Genomic DNA, 21,341 nt, shown 5'->3' with positions numbered 1-21,341 from the left:
ATATTTGCAGCAGTGGGCATTAGTTTCTTGAGTAGGGTGGTGCCTACAAATATTTGTAGCAGTGGGGATTGGTTTCTCCAGTAGGTTGGTTCCTATGAATATTTGCAACAATGGGGATTGGTGTCTCTAGTAGGTTAGTGCCTACAAATAATTATGAAAAGAAGTTTCGTGGTTCTCTCGAAAGGGTTTCCACATAAATCTTGTGTTCCATGTTTTGTAGTTGATAGATCTCATATGTGATGGTTTTATTGTGGCTAATGAATGTTTATATAAGTAAAAATTGTCTTGTACTGATTCACACCCACCCCAAACAAGTATAAGTGTGCACTCAACACATATAGATTTCTTTTAAATCCATTATGAGTATTCCCAACATGCATAGCCATTTTGACCTCAACACTATATCATGACCACCCAAGTCAATGGAAAATAGATGGGTTTTGAGTTGATAGTGTCCTATTCAAAGTTTGACATATTCACATCTACCCCCACATTTCATAAAACCTACATTCGTGATCATGATATGAACGTTGTGAACTATGTGTACAAAACAATGGATTTCTTGTGTATTATGAGTACAAAACAATGAATATCTTGTGTACTATGTGTAAAACAATGGGTTTCTTTTGCCACCCTCTTGTGAATGAAATTGTGAGTACTACTACTATCAACTAGGACTACAACTTTCTAGTGCTTAATGTAGGCCATTAGTTTCAAGTTTTGTGAAGTTGAAATGCTTGATAAAGCATGCAAGGATATTTAGGGCTTCTTCATGAGGAAATGGAGGTTTAATATCTACCCGAGTATGAGTATTGGTGTCTTCAACTTGTAATGCATATATCTCTTTGGTAGTTATATCTTCAATCGTGGCATAATTGGTCCTATAAATTTGGAACAAATTATGTTCTTTACACCAATGACTTGGAACATATTTTTCATCACAGTTATAGTAGAGTCCACATCTTTAACAGTCTACCATTTACGTTGGAGACAACCTTTGTGCTTGGTCACTTACCTTGGGTTACCTAGGGGATCAAATATGCTAAAAAATAAAAATGCTTAAATTATCCTGAAAATAGTGCCAAATCATAGATCTCATCGTTCTGATTCCAACGATGCTTGAATTGCCTCAGTCTGACACTGTATGAGGAAGTTATCACATTCTGAAGTTTTTTGGCAAATAATTAGAAAGTCAACTTGTAAGGTTGACTAGGCAGCGGACTGGGCAATCCATATGATGATGTGACGCTAATGTCATCAGGGTGACTATGCAAGTACGGTGGTCATATGGGCTAATATCGTGCTAACACATGGCATGATCGAACAAGACAAGTGGTGAGTTTCTATTGGATGTGGTGATTGTGGTTGGGCCAACCACAGGTCACCACATGGCCCAATGGATGGCTACCATGTGGCCCTATTGGAGGCCACCATTTGGCTTTGTGTTATTGGTCAAAAAATTTGTTAACTAATCGACCTCGGTGGGGTTCGGCCCTAAGACCTCTGGCGAGCCAACCATCCGTCTTACCGTTAGACTGCACAATGATTCTTATTAGGTATAGTGGGCCATTTTTATTTATTGTAATGTATTGGGTATATTTTGGGGTGGGGGGGGCACATGGCCCTAGCCCCGAGACATATGGATATACCCATAACTAATATTCAAGGTAGAGGGGCTGGGGAGTTAGCCCCAGCCCCTGGTTCCAACGAATACCATGTAACCGTCGGTGATATACGCGGAGGGGAGGGGCATGTGGCGCCCTACCCGTGCCACAACCTGCAGCCACATGCCAACTAACAAGACTAGGTGTCGGGGTCGGCGAGGTGCGTGGCCTCTGGCACATGCCCCTAGTCACATTGTTGCCATGGGACGAGACCGAAGGCAGAAACTTGGGGCGTAGGGGTCAGTTAAATGTATGACAATTTGCACTACTTTCGACGGATTTGTCGCCAAATCCACACAAGTTTGTCGCCTCGCAGAACCGCCAAAGGCATAATTCATTCCCAGTTTTGACAAAGGGTCAATTTTGCAGGATATTTAGTGGGGAAATGAAGAAGGAGGCCTAACTTGGCCATTTTTCAACCTTTTTGAGCCCAAGAAGAGCCTACACAGGGGTTTTGGGTGTTCTAGACACAATGGCAGTGTTATTTTTTCAATTTGAGCATTGTATGCTGATGTAATTGATATTTTGAGCATATAATATAAAAGGCCAACATTGGAAGATGGACCTGAAGACGTAGCCTAGGAGGGGTGAAATCCATCATCAAATTGTTGCTTTGTGATGCTGCATGTTGTCTATTTTTCATTGCTAAAATTTGCAAAACTCAACTAAGTTTAATAAGTTTATGTGCTTTTGCAATTTCGATCCATTGCCCAAAAGATATCAACTAATTTGCAAAATTTTACAAGAAACCTTCAATTTTTAATATTTCAAATCAGTTTGGTATCAGAGCATGGTTGTTTTGAAGGTTTGACAATTTTTGCAAGTGTTTTCTTGAATTATTACAAGGTCTAAATTGAGAAGAGGAGAAGGAGTGCTTGAAGAACAAAACCCGCAAATTAGTTCAAGGAGGCCACAAACTCCACCAGTCATGGCACATGAAGAAGGACGAGAGCTAATGTCTGAGGATGAGAGAGCTTTCAAAAAGGATTTCTATGATATGCCAGAGATGGTGAAAGTGTTATACAATGAGAGGACAACAAGGATGCAAGGAGAAAGTTCTAATCAACAAAAAGGTAATGGTGGTGATGGGAGAAAGCCTCCACCTCCACCTCCTCCTTCACCTCCATCTTCACCTCCATCCTCACCTCCTTCTTCACCTCCTTCTTCACCTCCTTCAACACTTAGACATACTCCTCCTAAATCTCCAAAAGGACATGCTAAGTATCCTTTTCTTAAGCTTGATGTCAAGTTTGAATTGCTTATGTATAACAGGGAAGTAAATGCTGAAAAGTTGGATAATTGGGTTCATAAAATTGAAGTCTATTGCAAGATTCAAAAGATTGATGATGATGTTACAAAGTTCTAGCTTGCTTCTCTTCGTTTGGAAAGTGCGACCCTCATCTAGTGGGAGGCCAGAACTCAAGAAGATTTGAAGAAAAGTGGTAAAAGTATCTCTTCTTGGAATGATTTTATAGTTGCATTAATAAGGAAATTTTATCCATTAGCTTAGATGCAAAAAGCAATTATGGATTGGAATAATTTTAGACAAGCTAAAGGTTATAGTGTCTAAAGTTACACACAAGAATTTAGAAGAAGAGATTAATCTTGGGTGTTGATTTGTCTTCACAAGATACTCTCCTTAAATACATAGGTGGATTACATAGTTATTTGATACATACTATACTTATGTTTAATCCCACCAATCTAGATGAAGTATGTGTTCAAGCAACTCATTTAGAATCGAGAGGCAAGAATGTTCCTCAAGAGACTAGCAAGAAACCTTCCAAATATGGAGACAAAGGAAAGGGGAAGTTTAAAGGTAAAGGAAAAAATAATGCTATTGTCAAGAATGAGGGAGAAAAACTTATCTGTAAACATTGTTGAAAAGAAGGTCATGATGAAGACCACTGTTGGAAATTACATCCAAAAATGAGACCAGAGAAGTTCAATAACAAGGGGAAACAAAAGACTGCTGCTACAACTCAACAAGATCTAGGATCTTATTCAGGTTATGAAACCAAAATCACAGCCATGGGAGTAAAAGGTATAGCTTCTAATGCAAGTACTAGTTCTTCTAGCAAGCCTATTGAGTCTCAAAATGATAAAGAAAGAACTGAGCTTTTTTATATCAGGGTCATTATAAAACATACCAAAATTGATACATTGTTTGATAGTGGATCCCAAGTCAATCTTATTTCTGAAGCAATTGACAAGAAATTAAATCTAGAAACTACACCTCATACTAAACCTTACCCTTTGGGTTGGGTATGTGATGATGCCAAATTACAAGTAACAATAAAATGTAAACTCAAATTCACTATCACTACTAATTTTATAATTGAGGTAGAGCTTGATGTTGTACCACTTGATATATGCATAATTGTTTTAGGGAGTCCATACTTGTATGATCGAAAAACCATATTCTATCGTCATGAGAACAAATGTCATCTTTTTAAAGATGGAGTTGATTATATTGTTAGAGCACATCACAAGAAGATGAACTTATCTCTTGTTAGTGTTGGTTAGATGAAAAGGCATGTAAATGCTAGTAGGAATTTTGTGTTATTGATGATTAAAGCTAAAGATACTGTTGAATCTGAAGCTTTCACTGGACGTGAAAACTCAAGCATGAATTGGTTGAAGTTGATAACACTTATGACAAGATTTTTCAAGAACCTGAAGGGTTGCCTCCTAAAAGAGGAATCCAACATGAGATTCATTTGCAACATGATGCACCACTTCCAAATATTGACATGCATAGAATGTCAGTCTTGGAGAATGAAGAGAACAAGAAGCAAATTCAAGAGCTATTTGACAAAGGGATCATTAGGCCTAACACATCTCCTTGCGGGTATCCTATTATCTTAGTTCCAAAGAAAGATGGTACATGGTGCATGTGTGTGGATTTTAGAGCTTTGGACAAGATCATGGTAAAGAATCGTTATCTTCTTCCTTGCATTAATGATTTTCTAGATCAGTTAAAGGAAGTTGTTTACTTCATTAAGTTAGATTTGAGAAGTGGTTATCATCAGATAAAGATTGTTGAAGATGATATTTGGAAAACTACTTTCAAGACAAAACACGATTTATTTGAATGGTTAGTTATGTCGTTTGGGCTTTGCAATGCATTTGCAACATTCATGAGAGTTATGAATGATGTGTTGAGACCATTCCTTGATGATTTTGTCATAATATACTTAGATGATATTCTGATTTTCAATAAGACTCGTGAAGAACATGTCAAGCATGTGAAACAAGTTTTAGATGTCTTAAAAAAGGAGAAGTTATATTTGAAGATGTCTAAATGTGAATTTGGGAAAACCTCTTTGGTTTATTTGGGTCATATTGTAGGAGGGGGTGAATTGAAGATTGATCCCTCAAAAGTTGAAGTCATTGTGAATTGGACTAAACCCAACATGTATCATAAGTTAGGGGCTTCTTGGGAGCTACCCAATATTGGAGAAAATTTATCGCTAACTTCTCACTCATTGCAGCACCATTACATGCTTTGACAAGTGTGAAATAGGTCTTTCAGTGGGGAGGAAAGCATAAAAAATCCTTTGACACTTTGAAAGAGAAAATCAGTACAACACCAGTTCTAGCACTTCTAGATCTTAAGAAACCATTTGAGATTCAAACCGATGCAAGAATTATGTTATGGGAGAAATTTTGATGCAATATGGTAAGCCTATTTGTTATCATTATGAAACATTTACCAATGCAGTAATTAACTATCCAACTTATGATAAAGAGTTATATGCTTTGGTACAAAGCGTGAAGAAATGGAAGCGTTATTTGATGGGTAAAGAAATGATTATTCATACTGATCATCAACCTTTGCAATATTTAAAATCGCAAACCAAGCTACAACAAGCTAGACATTTCAGGTGGATGGGATTCCTACAACAATTTCATTTGGTAATCATGTACAAGAAAGGTATATACAACAAAGTTGCAAATATGTTATCAAGACCTTTTGTTAATGCATCCATCATTCTTAAACACAACTCAATCATGCATGAAAGTTATAATGAATAGTATGCTCAAGGTGAAGATTTTAAAGATGTTTATGTAACTTTGATTCAAGGAAATCATGTTAAAGAGTTGGATTATCATGTTCATAAATTTTTTTGTATCATCTTGGCAAGCTATATGTTCCACGGGGTGAAAGAGTCATTGTCATAAGGGAAGCCCACACTTCTCTTATTGTTGGTCACTTTGGTGTAGGCAAAACAATTTCTCAAATTCAGAGGTATTGTTATTAGCCTCGCATGAATGAAATTGTTTCAAGATATATAAAAGGATGTTCCAAGTGTGCTACTAGCAAGCCTAGCAATAGGAATTTGGGTTTGTACACTCCACTTCCTATTCCTTCTCGTCCTTGGGAAAGTATTTATATGGATTTTGTAGGGGGACTACCAATGTCTAGGAAAGGTAATAATTATCTATATGTTGTTGTGGATCATTTCAGCAAAATGTGTGTGTTGATGGCATGTAAGAAACATGTTACAACTGAAAAAACTACAAATATGTTCTTCCAAAATGTATGGGTTCACTTTGGGTTACCCACTTATATTATTTTTGATCGAGATTCTCGATTTGGCGGGAAGTTCTGGTTGAGTTTATGGGAAATCATGGACTCCAAGTTGAAGAAGAGCACCGCATTTCATCCACAAACCAACAACCAGACAAAAGTAGTGAACAAAACCGTAGTGCATCTCCTTTGAGGATATTGTGGTAAGCATCCTAAACTTTTGGATGAGCATTTGCATTACATCCAACATGCCTACGTGCCAAGCATTCATCTATGCAAGTATGTCCATTTCAAGCTTGTTTGGGTTATTTTCCAAAGTCTCATTTGGATTTCATATTTGGTAAAGATATTGAACTAGATGAACATAGTGATGTGGACAAAGCCAAGCATTTCATTGAAGAAATACAACTAGTGCATCAAAGAGTACAAGAACAACTAGAGAAAAGCAAAGCAAAGTACAAAGCAAGACATGACAAGCATCGAGTAGATCATTATTTCCAAGTGGGAGATCAAGTTTGGTTGTATATCAGTAAGGAAAGACTTCAAGGTGAAGGTGAAAAGCTCAAGCCAATCAGATATGGTCTTTTCAAAATCTTGGAGAAGATTAGTAGCAATGCTTTCTAATTAGATTTGCCACCTTACATGCAAATTTATTTTGTTGTGAATGTGGAAAACTTAAGATTGTATGAGCCTCCAATGATTGATGATCATGAAGAGAATGTTCAGATTCCATCTATAAAATATTTTTCTCCTGAATATTTAAATGAGTTGTAGGAAGACTCAATTCTTGACATGAGAATAAGGACTTCACACAAAGACAATGTGGAGTATCTTCGAGTGGGGCTCAAAGGTACCAATATAAGTAAAGCAAGTTGGATTGAGATTGAGAAAGTGAGGGAGTTGTACCCTCACTTGATGAGTAAAAACAGACTTTTGGTGGTCCAAAAGCTTCTAGTGGGGAGGAATGATTTAGGGGATCAAAAATATGCTCAAAAATCAAAGTGATCAACTTCTCCCAAAAACAGTTCCAAATCATAGATCTTGTCGTTCTGATTCCAATGATGCTTGAATTTCTTCAATCTGACATGTATGAGAAAGTTATCGCGTTTTGTTTTTTTTGGGAAACAACTAAACTTGCAGGGTTGACTAGGCAATTGACTGGGCAGGATATACGATGACGTGGAACTGACGTCAATAGGGTGACCGTGCAAGTATGGTCGCTGAACGATCCAATCTCGTGCTAACACGAGGCATGATTAGACAAGACAAGTGGCGAGTTTCTATTGATGTGGTGATCGTGGTTGGGCCAACCACATACCACCACATAGCCCAATGGATGGCTGCCATGTGGCCTTATGGGAGGCCACCACGTGGCTCTGCGTTATTGATCAAAGTTTTTTTTAACGAGCTGACTGACCTCGGCAGGGTTTGACCCCGAGACCTTTGGCGATCCAACCATCTGTCTTACAGTTAGACCACATAGTGATTCTTATTATGTATAGTGGGCTATCTTTATTTGCTGTAATGTATTGGGCACATTTGTGGGGCCGGGGTTGGGGGGGGGGAGTGGGCTTTCCCGACCGGCCCATCCCTAGTCACATTATATAATAAAGAACCGTGGTGAAAGGCAGAGGGGCGGGCACATAGCCCTAGCCCCGAGACATATGGATATACTTGCGACTGAGAGCCAAGTCAAAGGGGGTGGGGAGTTAGCCCCAACCCTCTGTTCCAATGAATACCACATAATTGTTGATGATATACGTGGAGGGGCGGGGCGCATGGCACCCTACTCTAGAGTACATGCCAACTAACATGACTAGGTGTCAGGGTTAGCAGGGCACATGGCCTCTGGCCTGTACCCCCGGTCACATTGTTGCCTTGTGACCATACCAGAGGCAAAAACTTGGGGTGTGGAGGTTGATTAAACGCCCAAAAATTTGCACCATTTTCAGTGGATTTGTCGTCGAACCCGCGTGAGTTTGTCACCTCGCAAAACCACCAACGAAAGAATTTATTGCCAATTTTGACAGAGGGTCAATTTTGCAAGACAGTTAGCATGGAAATGAAGAAGGATGCCTAACTTAGAAATTATCAGCCTTTTTGAGCCCAAGAAGAGCCTACCCGGTTTTTGGGTGTCCTAAACACAATGGAAATGTTATTTTTTCAATTTGAGCATTGTATGTTGATGTAATTGACATTTTGAGCATATAATATAAAGGGCCAACATTGGAAGCTAGACCTGGAGACGTAGCCCAGGAGGGGTGAACTTCGTCATCAAATTGTTGTTTTGTGATGTTGCATGTTGTCTTTTTTTCACTGTTAAAATCTGCAAAATGTAACTAAGTTTAATAAGTTAATGTGCTTTTTCAATTTCGATCCATTGCCCACAAGACATATACTAACTTGCAAAATTTTACAGGAAACCTTCAATTTTTAATTGCATATTAGTTTGGGGAGGGTGAGTGTAGGGTGTTATAGCTCAAATTCTTTGTAGTGTTCTCGATTTTTTTCACAAGATGTTAAAATCATGATGAGCCAAAAAAGTGATGATTTTGTAGTATGTGACCATGATGGGATGATAGATGTACAAGTATTGGTCAGTTCATGACTAGTCCTTTAAGTCCCATTCTCATGATACTTAGTTTTACTACTTCTACCAACTATCACTTGATGTTAGTAACTCCCATCAAGTTGCACATTTATATTTTGGTTAGGTATTCAAGCATCATGAGATAGATCTATTAGGACGAATGACTTACATGAACCTTAACTACTCACATCTTTTATTTGCTATGTAAAGGTGACTACACTTTGTAAGGGTTGTCACACCCATGGTTTAGTACACCTAATTTACTCCACATGGACCCTCTTTTTCTTATGTATGTACTGCATTTTGGCTATAAACCCTTGGAGGTGTTTCTACTCATGCTTATCTAGTTTCATATCTCCCAAAGTAGTCTCGTAGTTCTTAAGGAACATCATGTATATTGAGGCATTGGTCATACTCTCTTAGGCACAAATGGGCTATTTACATCCACATGGACACCCTCTATACATTTCGTGATGAAGATGCTAAAGAACTCTCATTGTTTTGGCATTTTTGAGCCAATTTCCATCATTATTGAGAGTAAACCAACATATGTAGGCATTTATGACAATTGTGGAGTTTATTTTGAGCATATTTGAGCTTGGAGGGTTCACTTAAGTGATGTGTCACCTTAAGGTTATGAAATGGAAATCACTTAAGGCCACTTTGATGATAGGGATGTAACTTAAGGACACAACTTGAAAAATAATGAGTTGAGCTTCATTTTACATCATTGTACTTTTGTGACTTGAAGAGTCATTCCCATGCTTCATGGAAGTACCTTCACATGAGGTATGGGCATGGATATCCATTTGAGGCACATTTTAAAGGTTAATGAGCATTATTTGAGGCTTTGTTGGAGTTGTTTTAAAGGATTTGGTGAGGATTTTCCCCTTTTGGGGAGTTTTATGTCACCTCTTTTTTTAGGGCTTCAAGCATGTAAAACATCATTTAATTGTATTTTGACTTAGTCACAAAGTTTCATGGATGACAAGTCACCTTTGAGTGGTTCCTAGGATAAAATTAAGGAATAAAGAATGGGAAGGAGCTGTGAGCTTCATTTATAAATGGAGGCCCTCCTTCGATAATACTCTCTCGAGCCATTAATATAATATCTTTATTTAATGTTTTGGTGTCAAATCCTTTGAGCTATCTTTTTCTTGGTTCATCAAAGATAACACTATGGATGGTTTAAGGCTTCTACTAGCTAGTAAGATTGATCCATTGAAGGGCCAACTTTTGTCACTTGGAAGTAGGGAAAATTTTAAGGATGGAAATTTATCTAAAAGTTTAGAAACCTTAGCAAATCTTACTAGTTCTTACTATGAAAACTATAAAATTTTTGGCAATATTTTTGTGAAAATATTCAAATATTCAAAGATTATATATATACCCTAAAATTTCAATGATTTATAAGCTAAAATAATTTTATACTATAAAATTTGAAAGAACCAATTTTAGAAAAAATGGAAATTAGTGAATCTTTTTTCAAAAAAAAACATGGAAAATTAGCCCACCTACAAATACTAGCCCCTAAAATTTTTCCTACTTAGAAGGAGGACACATATGATTTGTATCTCTCACATTCTCCTTAGTGCAATAAGCACTCAATACCTTATTATTATTATTATTATCTTTATGCTCCTTGATAGGGGTTTAAGTATTCTCTTCCCTTCAATTGCGGATCTTGTTGGTGAAGGCTATTCCTTTTGAATTGTAGGGCCTTTGTTTTCATGACTTGTCTTTATTAGAGAAAATATTACTTGGACTCATCTTATTTGACTCCATAAGCCCTAAGTGGAGATAAGGCACTAAGCTTACTCCTAACTACCAACCAAAAAAGACCCAAATTCAAATATTTTTATTTTAAGTCATATAAAATAAGGAAATACAAAAAATATATAAAATATATACCATTAAAAATATTGATTTATTGTCTAGTGCAAAGTTAACAAATTATCTTCATTTTCTAGACGTTTTTATCCAAGGGTTTATGATAATAGTGTTGATTTCTAATCCTAAATGGGAAAACCCACCCTACAAATTTGTGCTCAAAGTTTTTATTTAACATATTATGAGTTGATTTAAGGTCTTTACCAATTCTAGAATTTAATTTATGCAAAAGAAATGAAAACTTGAAACCCTAAAGCTAGGGTTTAACCATAAAAGATACATTCTAATGCTATCATAATTTATATTTCATTCATGAATTGTTTATCAAGCTTATTTAACATAATATAATGCTGACATTCATCTCCTAAGTGCTTCATTGTGCTCGAATTTCATTTTAAAGATTTTAGATGAAACCCGAGGGGGATTCACTACCTAGTCATATACTTTAATGCCAATATCATATTTGTATAATTTTTAAAACTCGTATTTTATCATTGTTGAGTTATTTTTACATAGTTTATTCATTTCTCTAGATAATGTATCCATGATTTAGCATTTAAAGTGCTTTCAAGCACTCTTGTGTGGCTTTTCCTCACTCTAAATTTGAATTTTCCATGTTTTTATTCATAAATCACTCTCTAGAAATTGTGGACAAAAGCAATCTGGTTCACAATCTTGTTCACCTTAGAACATACTATCAAGTATATCATTGGTCCTTGATTTATGCAATAATATTTTACTCTTACATGGTAAAAGGTATTTTTTCTCTCACTTGAAGAACGATTTCATAGCGTTGATTTATGTTTTATTTTTAATACATTTTATAATCATATTTTAGCATTCATTAATCATCTCATAACTCTTATTATTAGGTGGTGATCGATGCCATAGCTTCTTGTTGCCCTAAGAGGCACCCTACAATCCAATATGGGGGAGATGTTGAAATGGCACATTAGATAAAATAATAATAATAATAATAATACATAATGTTGACTCAATTAAAAAATAATACAGAATAATAGCAATAAATCAATTCAATTCAATTTTTTATATTTTAATTTTGTTTTTATTAATAAAATTACAACCAATTCTTTAAAGAAAAAATCATAATGTATATATCACATTAAAATAAATTTTACTAATAATGATTCAACTTAGTAGCTATAATATTTCAGAACATATAATTAATAAACATATAAAAACTTAATAAATTTATTTAATAAACATATAATTAAAAATAAAAACAGTCTATATATAAAGATATGAAATTTATGTATAATATAAAAACAACTATATATTTAAAATCATTTTACCATAGTAATTATAAAATAGTAATTAAAATAATGATTCATATTCATAACTATTATTTCATATATATTTAAATGTAATCAATAAACATATAAAAACATAATACTTACAATAAACTTTTTTTCTAACACACACACACACACACATATAAAGATGTGAAATTTATATAAATATAAATAATATTGTTAAGGACCAACATAGACCCATATTAACTATGGATCTACAAGGTACTGAGAAGAATCAAATATCTTAAGGTGCAAATCTTTCCTCAAGTTTTGCACTCTAAAAGAGGTTTTCGCCTAGAGAGATTTGATCCCTTTAGGCACTTGGTAGATCCATAGGTAAGATGGATCTATGATAGTTCTTAAAAATGCTATTTATGACCCCAATTGTGAATGTCACACAATTTTGATTGAAATCTGCTATGTGTATAAAAAGATATCCAATTTATGAAATTCACGACTCTCACTAGGAAAACCACTAAAAATTTGTCAATTTTAAATTGTGGATAACTTCACTTCCCAAACTTCATTTTGGACATATCTATATATATATATATATTTTTTTAAATTGAGTATTTTTTAGAGAGGAATTTAGTTCTCAGTTTATATTATGTCGTCCCATTTTTCCAAAAAATATCAATAAAGGAAGAAAAAATTCTCCAACTTTGTGCCAAAAAATTCTCCCCCTTCGTGCCCAAGAAATAGCTCTAATACTAATTGTACTGTAATTCACATAAAATATAGTGCAAACCCAAACACACAAGACAAAAGAGAGATAAATCTTAAGAATAATCTCTTTGATATAAATAAAAAATAGAGAGTCATGTTCATTTTCCTATTCAAAGTGGAAAATTCCAAGAGGAATGCTCCAAATACAACAATAATTCTTGAAAAAACATTAGATAACCTTATAATCAACATATAACTATCCATAGATAATCTTAACTAACTATGGGACCACTTATAATGAAATCAAACTGGCTAATTTACACCTTATTAACAAATAAAACCATTTTTACATTGTGAAACTATTAACTAACTAGGCATTATTCAATGAAGGTGGTCTCATGCATTAATAAAACATCTAAAATAACGGAGTTAGGGTATGCGCCTAACAAAGGAAACTTAGAATTTGTGAGTAGAAGGATATATGTTACAAGTATAAGGATTAAGTCCTACCTGACATCCAAGGTGCCATAGACAAGACCATCATGATCTCAAAGAAAAAAAACATTAGATCTACTTTTTCCCATCTCCTCATAACATTATAAAAAATTCTCCATATGTAGGTGAAGGTTTCAATTGATCCAGGCACTCACATAGGCACCTATCAAGTTCCTTTCTTGTGCATTGAGTATTATCAATGAAATCGACCATTTGAGTTATGTTAGTGTTAAATAACATTGTGTTGATATTCTCCATAATAGAATATATTATTTATCCCTTATCAAACACCTCCATAAAACCAATCATAACGACAAAATACAAACAATTCAGTCAAAATTGATCTCTATTACAAATGAAAAAATAGCCTAAAGCAATAGAAATAAAATAACATTTCAATTACCTTTATAAGGGAAAGGGTCTTAAAATTAGCCACAGATTTCTGATTGTGACCAAACTTTTTTCCTTGACCTTTCATTTGTTAAATTTTCTCAAACCATGGTGAATATATTCTACACCCTAAAAGAATTTCTACAGGACAACATAAAATTTAAAGCTACTCAAAACTTCACTATGTAATTAATGCCAAAGTTTATAAATAGTTACCATAGAAATATAAAATGGAAACACAATAAATTCATTGCCAAAACTTGTTGCTTTTCATTACTTCAGAAAATGAAAATATGCAACAAGAAAACAATGAAATTCTATTATTAAATATTGAACTGAAAAATGAATGGATAAACTTATACCTCTTCCTTCTGATTTATAGACTAAGAAGAAGAGTAGGTATAATGAATATGGACACATGCATAATAGTGCCCCAACTACAAATGATCCAAGGTATGTAAGCATGCATCTTCAAGATATATGCCTTAACTACTAGGTTGCACAAACTTCATTAAACTAAGCTAGGCTGCATGCACCTTACATAAATAATGCATGTAAACTTATATTAGAAACATAATGCATGCAAATCCTAACTAAAGCAAAATAGGAAATATAATTAAATTGCTAAATAGAAAATGCATCTAAACTAGAACTAAATTGAGGATGATGCATGCATGCCCAAAACCCTCTATTTCTATCTCCTCCACTAAATTCTCGCGTGCCCTCATTACTATTATAATACAAAATTGTTGAAGGGGAGTTGTACAAAATCGATATACAATTGTAGAGAACACAACTAGAGGAGGGTTGCCTTGCTATCATATTGACCTACACACCTGTTACACATGCTTTCTTTGTGTGCACCTAGCTCTCCTCTACTTGCTTCTAACACTAATGGCGCTCTACCATACACTTTTAAGGTATTGAAACACCAACACTCCCTCTTACCAAGGAAAGTGTTCTAAAAGTGTATTGAAACACCAACGCTCCCTCTTACCAAGGAAAGTGTTCTCTGCTAGACATAAGATACTCCCTCTATATCTATAACCTCTCCCTTGTTGGGGTCTTGGTAAAAAAGTTGACCACCAATAAACCTAAAGAAACATAAATATGGATCAATGTTTCCTTATGTACTTTGGACTCCCTTTAAAATCTTTAAGGTGAATACCTTATATACAAGGAACACTATATCAACAACTTGTGAACCTTATTTCCCCTTCATACCATTTTTGGTCAAACCTTCTCACACCACATCATGCATTATTATGAGTTATACTATAATGAAATCATATGTATATAGAGACAAGACAGGTGTATCAAATCTATCATAAAACAAATTGCAAACTTAGAAGGTCCAACATTATTGATATTCAATTCGAAAAGTGGTGGTGCATGCATTAACCCACTTAGGGAAACTCCCTCTTCCTAGGAGGATCCTTTGACAACTAGAGTTAGAGTCTCATCAAGATTATCTCCCTCTTCTTAAGAGATTTCTTCTATAACAACCTTACCCTAGTACTTTTCCATACTCCCATAAACTATATTCAAGGAATCAACTATTGTTTCAATAGCTAATTCTGTAACTATCTCCTGAAGGCTGGAGGTGCATTCCTCCATCATGGATTCATACCATACCTACTAAAATAGACCTATGAGTTGTGCATAAAGGTGATATTCTTGCACTCCTCTAGCCATACTTTGACCAAATCCATGGTTGTAGTCTCTAATGGTGACTTTTTGGTTATCAATCTTAGCCAAACATTATATATCTACTATTCAAAAAACTGAAAGAGGTCTCTTAGTTAACTTGCAAACATATAAGATAAAATCTAGCTCATGAACATCACTTGAAGGCATTTGGGAATACATAGAGCCCAATTCCTTCATAAGATACATGGCACCATCACCCAACTCCACACACAATCCTCCCTCTTGCTCTTGAAACCTACTAAAGTTCTTTCTATCACAAGTCATATGTACGAAAGATTTATTTTCCACATACCATCCAACACTTGATATTGTGTTCATGTAAATACATGACACCATAACAAAGGTAGCATCAAGCATGGTAGTTAACTCGTTCACATATTAAGCTTATGCACTTCCTATAAACTCTTGTTACTACTATTGCTTTCCCTTTTCCTTTTTCCTCTCTAGGCACTAAGAAGCACAATGATTGTGCTTGTTTCATCTAAAGTAATAGATACGACTCAAGTATTTATTCCCCTAACATGAAGAACCTAGTTGTTCCTTCTTTCTCTTCTAGACCTTCCTAGGTCCTCCTTTCCTACTTTCTCTCCCCGCTTTCTCAATGAGTGCTAGGTCTAGTACATCATTCTCATCCTTGTAATTGGTTGAGATTTATTGTAGTCTCATTTCCGCTTCAATCAAAGAATCCCACAATTGCTCAAAGTCGAGTAATTTCTCCGAACCATGGATAACTTGGGCAAAGTTGTGCCATCAAGGACTAAAGCCATTCAAACAAAGGTGAACTGTCTCATTATCCTCAACCGTGTCTCCAACTATAGTAATATGATCTCTCAACTCTACTATCTTCATGGGACAACTCACCATTATCTTTATCTTGATCATGTCGATAGTGTTGAGTTTGTTATTTTAAAGCATCTTCCTGAATATGTTCACACTCTGGTACAAAGTTCCCAATGCATAATTCATATATTTTTTAGCCTTCTCCATGACATGACGGATCATTCAAACATTCACAAAATCCCATAGGGTTTACTTCATTTCCACTTCCTTCTTACATTTTGTGAGATCTTTGGGATTTATAGGTGGCACAACCACCTTCTCCACAAGGTACCATAAGTCTACCATTTTCAGAAGATTCTACAATATCAACTTCCATGGTGCAAAGTTGGAAGCTCCCTCTAGTAAGTGACTTTCATGAATATTGGGAACACCCAGTATTGCAATGCCATTGAACAAGCTTCAATCTCCACTTAGTGGGTAAGCTAGAGTTTCACACACCACAACTCTTCTTAGGGCTATGTGCTAATCATTAGTACAAATATACTTCAGTCATTGAAGCATAGATTGATTTCCAAATGAAAGTATCCAATAACTCTCTATCCCAAACAACTTGCCTTTCTATACATAGAATTTAGAAGATTTCAAAAACTAGGCTCTAATACCATGTTAAATTTTCCCAAACCATGGTAAAATAATTATGCAGTCCAAAATAATTCTTATATGAAACTAAATAGTTGAAACTTAAAGCTACTCAATACTATATTATGTAATTAATGTTAGAATTTATAAATGCATAAAATAAAAAACATATTATAATGGAAACATTATAAATTGACAATCAAAACCAATTATTGTTTTTCATTACTTTTAAAAATGAAATCTGCTATGAGAAAACAATGTACTACTAATTACTGAATTGAAAATTGAATGAATAAACTTATACCTCTTCCTTATCTTTTATAGATTGAGAAGAATAGTAGGTATAATGAATCTTTAGACATACACAATGGTGCCTCAAATGTAGATGATCTAAGATATGCAAACATACATCCTCCTTGAGATTTATGCCTTAACTACTAAGCTGCATGTATGTCACTAAATTGAATTGAGTTGCATGTGCCTTACCTAAATGATGCATGCAAACTTATATTTAAAACTTTATTCATGCAAATTATAGCTAAACCAAAATAAAAAATATAAAAGAATTGTGAAATATAAAAGACATCTAAATCAAAATTAAACTAAGGATAATGCCTGCCTGCTCCATTTATCTCTCCTCCAAAAATGCTTCTACACTCATCTTTGTCAATAATTTTTTAAAATACTAAAAACCCAACATCATTTAATTCATTAATCTTTACTTATAACATCTCTTAATTGAGATAATAATCTTTTTCTTAATCTAACCCCACTCTTCTATTTAATTATTTAAAATATTTTAACATATTTATAAGTCAAGTTTAAATAATACTAATCAATCTGAATTAACTTCTAACTTTGCTAATTTAACCTAAACATACTATACTATACTCTTTCTACAACATTAACTAAAAAACTTTGGATTACCAAGCTTTGTAATTGTTAATTAGACTAATAAGAGTGAACTGCAATGTACAACTTATTATGAATAAGACGTGTAGCAATGTTGAGGCTCATAATATTAAAAAATTATAATAATAAAAAGATAATATAATTTTTCTTTGGAAGAAATAATTCTCCTTGCGCTTTGACACTTAAACTAAAAATATAAATATTTTGCACTTAAACCAATATAAATAGAAAATTAATATTTTGCTAATATTAATGGGATGGATTCCCCTCCACCCTTTTCCCTTACATTTCTAGTATTAATAACTATTTTATAATCATGTAAATTTTTTTTGTATAAATGTATATTACTTTACTAAAAAGTCAAATCAATCATACAATTTTTTAATAATAATAATAATAATAATAAATTACATTCCATATTTATATATATTATTTAACATAATGTGAAATCAACAAAATATAATTTTTAAAATAAAATAAAATGTTCAATTTAATAAGAAATAAAATAGATGTGTGAAATTCTTTATTAGAAATCAAAATATAAGAAGAAATTAACTTTGTAATATTTTTTAAAAAATAGTATTATTAAAAAAAAATGTTAAATTAAAATTTTTTAAGCAAAATATTTACTTGGTTGAATTGAGGCTTCTATGATCTATAATAATTATATGAAGAAATTTTGGCATAAATCATATTCAGAAAATCATTGTCATGCTTTTCAAACCAACTAATTTGATTCATCATAAGAACAAGTTGAAAAACCAGATCTATAAATCAATCAACATAAATCTATTTTAATTTTATTAATATTTAAAAATTTTACATTATTATTATTTAATTTTAAACGATTTGATTATTAAATTTATAAAATTATACATTATTTATTGATTTTGAACATTTAACCTTTTAAAAAAAACATATACTCTTAATCATTAAACCTACTTAAGCTATAACAATTACAATTTAATGAATCTAAAATATAAAAATATCAATATAAATGATGTGATTATCGCAACAAAATACTCACATTAACAATTCTTATAAAAAAAATGTTGCCAGGGCATTTTTCAAAATTCAAAAAAATTGATCACAGGGCAACAACTAACAGAAATATTTACCTTCGGCTCTGCGGCAGGCCAACGGCAGGAGGGTATCCATTATATGTTCCACTTCTAATGGCCTCTACTAACGCATCTTCTGCAACAGTGGAGGTTCTGAAGCAATCGAACCCGGAGGGATCTCCATGGCCGAGAGGAATTTTGCTCTTCCCGATTGGATTCAAATGAGACATCACATAGTCCAACACGCCGCGAATCCCTACCATGTCCTGGCTGCATCCCTTCACGGCTTCGCTTGGCCTGAAATTCCACTTACTCAAATCTTTGACCTGTAAATATTCGTTCTTGTTAAGCAATTTTTCAAGTCAAATGAGGAAATTGACGCAGAAAGCAAACAGAGAAAAAATTCCTTTTCATGCTTTCATTTGATTTCCGCAAGAACCGCCTTATACACAGGTGCTGAAAAGGAACAGGTTTATACACAGAAAGCAAACACAGAAAAAATTCCTTTCCTGCATTTCTTTGATTTCCGCAAGAACAGAGTTAACAGATTTATTCGCAGAAAGCAAACAGAGAAATTTTTTATTTTCGTGCATTCATTTTATTTCCGCAAGAACAGAGTTAAAAGAAAAATTTAGGCTAATTCAGCTAAATAAAGTTCATAAATTCACAGTTTCGTGATCTTTTACTGAAGCTGAGCTTAAAGCAAAGATGATCTAAACGCGCTTCAGGCGATTTCCTTTACCTTTATGCCGTTACAGTCATTCAGCTGCATCGGCTTCGCCATGGTTGTGGTGTGGAATCCCTGGAGCAGAGCTGGGCTGGGTAATAGTTTCTGTTTCTGTGCCGTCTAGGTCTCTTCAACTTATAGCTGTTATGGTGGTCTGTGGGATATCGATTTAGGTGTGACTGTGAGAGGAGAGAATATTTTGAAGTTTCATTTCAAGAAATAATTTTAATAATTGTTAGGGTTTTATGAAAAAAAGTTAGGGTAATTTTATTTTAGTAAGTAAATTATTGTGAGTGTTTTATAGAATATTTTATAAAATCAATTAGTGAGATTTTGTTATGAAACCAACTCAAGAAAAGATAGAAAAGAAAGATCCACGCCTTAGAATTCAGCCTCTTCGAGGGGGCAACCTCCTTTACATTACATAAATGAACAATTCTTGGATGATACAAATGACAAAACCTCCTTTCTATATATAGGAGTCTAAGGAGTCACAATATAATCCAGCCGACCTAACAATAATAATATAAAGCCACAAAAAAACAATAGGGGGATTCTATGGGCACAGAAATAACAATATGGGGGTAATAGGGGCACAACAATATAAATAAGGGGTATAACTACAATAGTAATGGGGTAATCACTAGTATTATAGGGACCCAACATGGTAATCACTAGTATTATAGGGACCCAACATGCCCCTCTCCTTCAAAAAAGTGTTGTCCTCAACGCTTGAGTAGTTCTGGATACTTCTGCATAAAATTCTCATCCTCCCATGTGGAATCTTCAGCAGATAAGTTCTTCCACTTGATAAGATACTCTGAAATTGATCGATTTCGTAGCTGTCGAGTTCTTGTTTCTATGACTGCTTTTGGTTCCAATATAATTTTTCCTTCCTCATCAAGTTCTGGCAATATTGTTTGAATTGGGAGCTTGTCACCTATAACCTTCTTTAAACATGAAACATGGAAAACTGGGTGCAATCGAGAAGCTGCAGGAAGCTCCAATTTGTATGCCATAGTACCAATCTTTTGCAACACCTTGTACGGACCATAATACTTTGGTGATAATTTATTATCCTTCTTAGCTTGCTTTAGGGACATTTGCTTATATGGTTGTAGCCGTAGGAATACCCAATCACCTACATCAAAACTTCTTTCACTGCGATGTTGATCTGCCTGTTGTTTCATTCTATTTTGTGCCAACACGAGGTTATCCTTTAAGAGTTGGAGGACTTGTTGTTGATGTTCGATGTGATGTTCCACTGCCTGAACCTTAGAATTTTCTCTTAAATATGATGTGATGGATGGTGGTTGATACCCATAAAGTGCCATAAATGGGGTCATTTTTGTTGCTGTATGGAAGGAAGTGTTATACCACCATTCAGCCAGAGGCAACCATTTGACCCATTGTGTCTGTTTATCAGATACAAAGCAACGAAGATATCCTTCCAAACATTTGTTTACTATCTCAGTTTGCCCATCAGATTGAGGATGATAAGATGAGCTATGAGCTAACTGAGTACCAAGACAAGAAAATAATTCTGTCCAAAAATTTCCAGTGAAAATGGGATCTCTGTCACTTACAATAATCTTTGGGTTTCCATGTAGCTTTTGAACTGTTTCCATAAATGCAGTAGAAACTGTACTGGCTTTAAATGGATGTGATAATGCACAAAAGTGTGCATACTTGGTAAGTCTGTCAACTACCACCATGATGACACTCTTTCCCTCAGACTTGGGTAAACCTGTGATAAAATCCATTGAAACCTCCTCCCAACGTTGGCTTGGAATGGATAAAGGTTGTAATAGACCCGGTGTCTTAATTGTTTCAACTTTATTTTGCTGGCAAACCAAACATTCCGCCACAAACTTTTGAATATCTGATTTAAGGCCATCCCAAAAAAATTCCTTCTTAACCCTGTGGTAAGTTTTTAAAAATCCTGAGTGCCCTCCTAAGGGAGAAGTGTG

General features: G+C 34.4%; 1 protein-coding gene across 1 annotated transcript in view; it reads right to left on the bottom strand.

Moving 5' to 3' along the window:
* LOC149170253 (nicotianamine aminotransferase 1-like) overlaps positions 1 to 19,540 on the bottom strand; it is a 106,280-nt gene extending 86,740 nt beyond the window's left edge. The window contains exons 1-2 of the mRNA XM_089428967.1: positions 19,387 to 19,540; positions 18,702 to 18,970 (exon numbers count right to left, since the gene is read on the bottom strand). Of these exons, the coding sequence (XP_089285093.1) occupies positions 18,702 to 18,970; positions 19,387 to 19,428 (311 nt within the window). The 5' untranslated portion in view covers positions 19,429 to 19,540. The remainder of the gene's footprint in view (positions 1 to 18,701; positions 18,971 to 19,386) is intronic.
* Positions 19,541 to 21,341: the final 1,801 nt, after the last annotated feature.

The sequence above is a fragment of the Pinus tabuliformis genome, chromosome 4_2 (genome assembly GCF_031772625.1).
Source record: "Pinus tabuliformis cultivar Carrire ecotype Pingquan chromosome 4_2, CPIR1, whole genome shotgun sequence".
Taxonomy (NCBI): Eukaryota; Viridiplantae; Streptophyta; class Pinopsida; order Pinales; family Pinaceae; genus Pinus; species Pinus tabuliformis.
The sequence above is the reverse complement of the archived record's forward strand: the minus strand, read 5'-3'. Positions and strand labels throughout refer to the sequence as shown.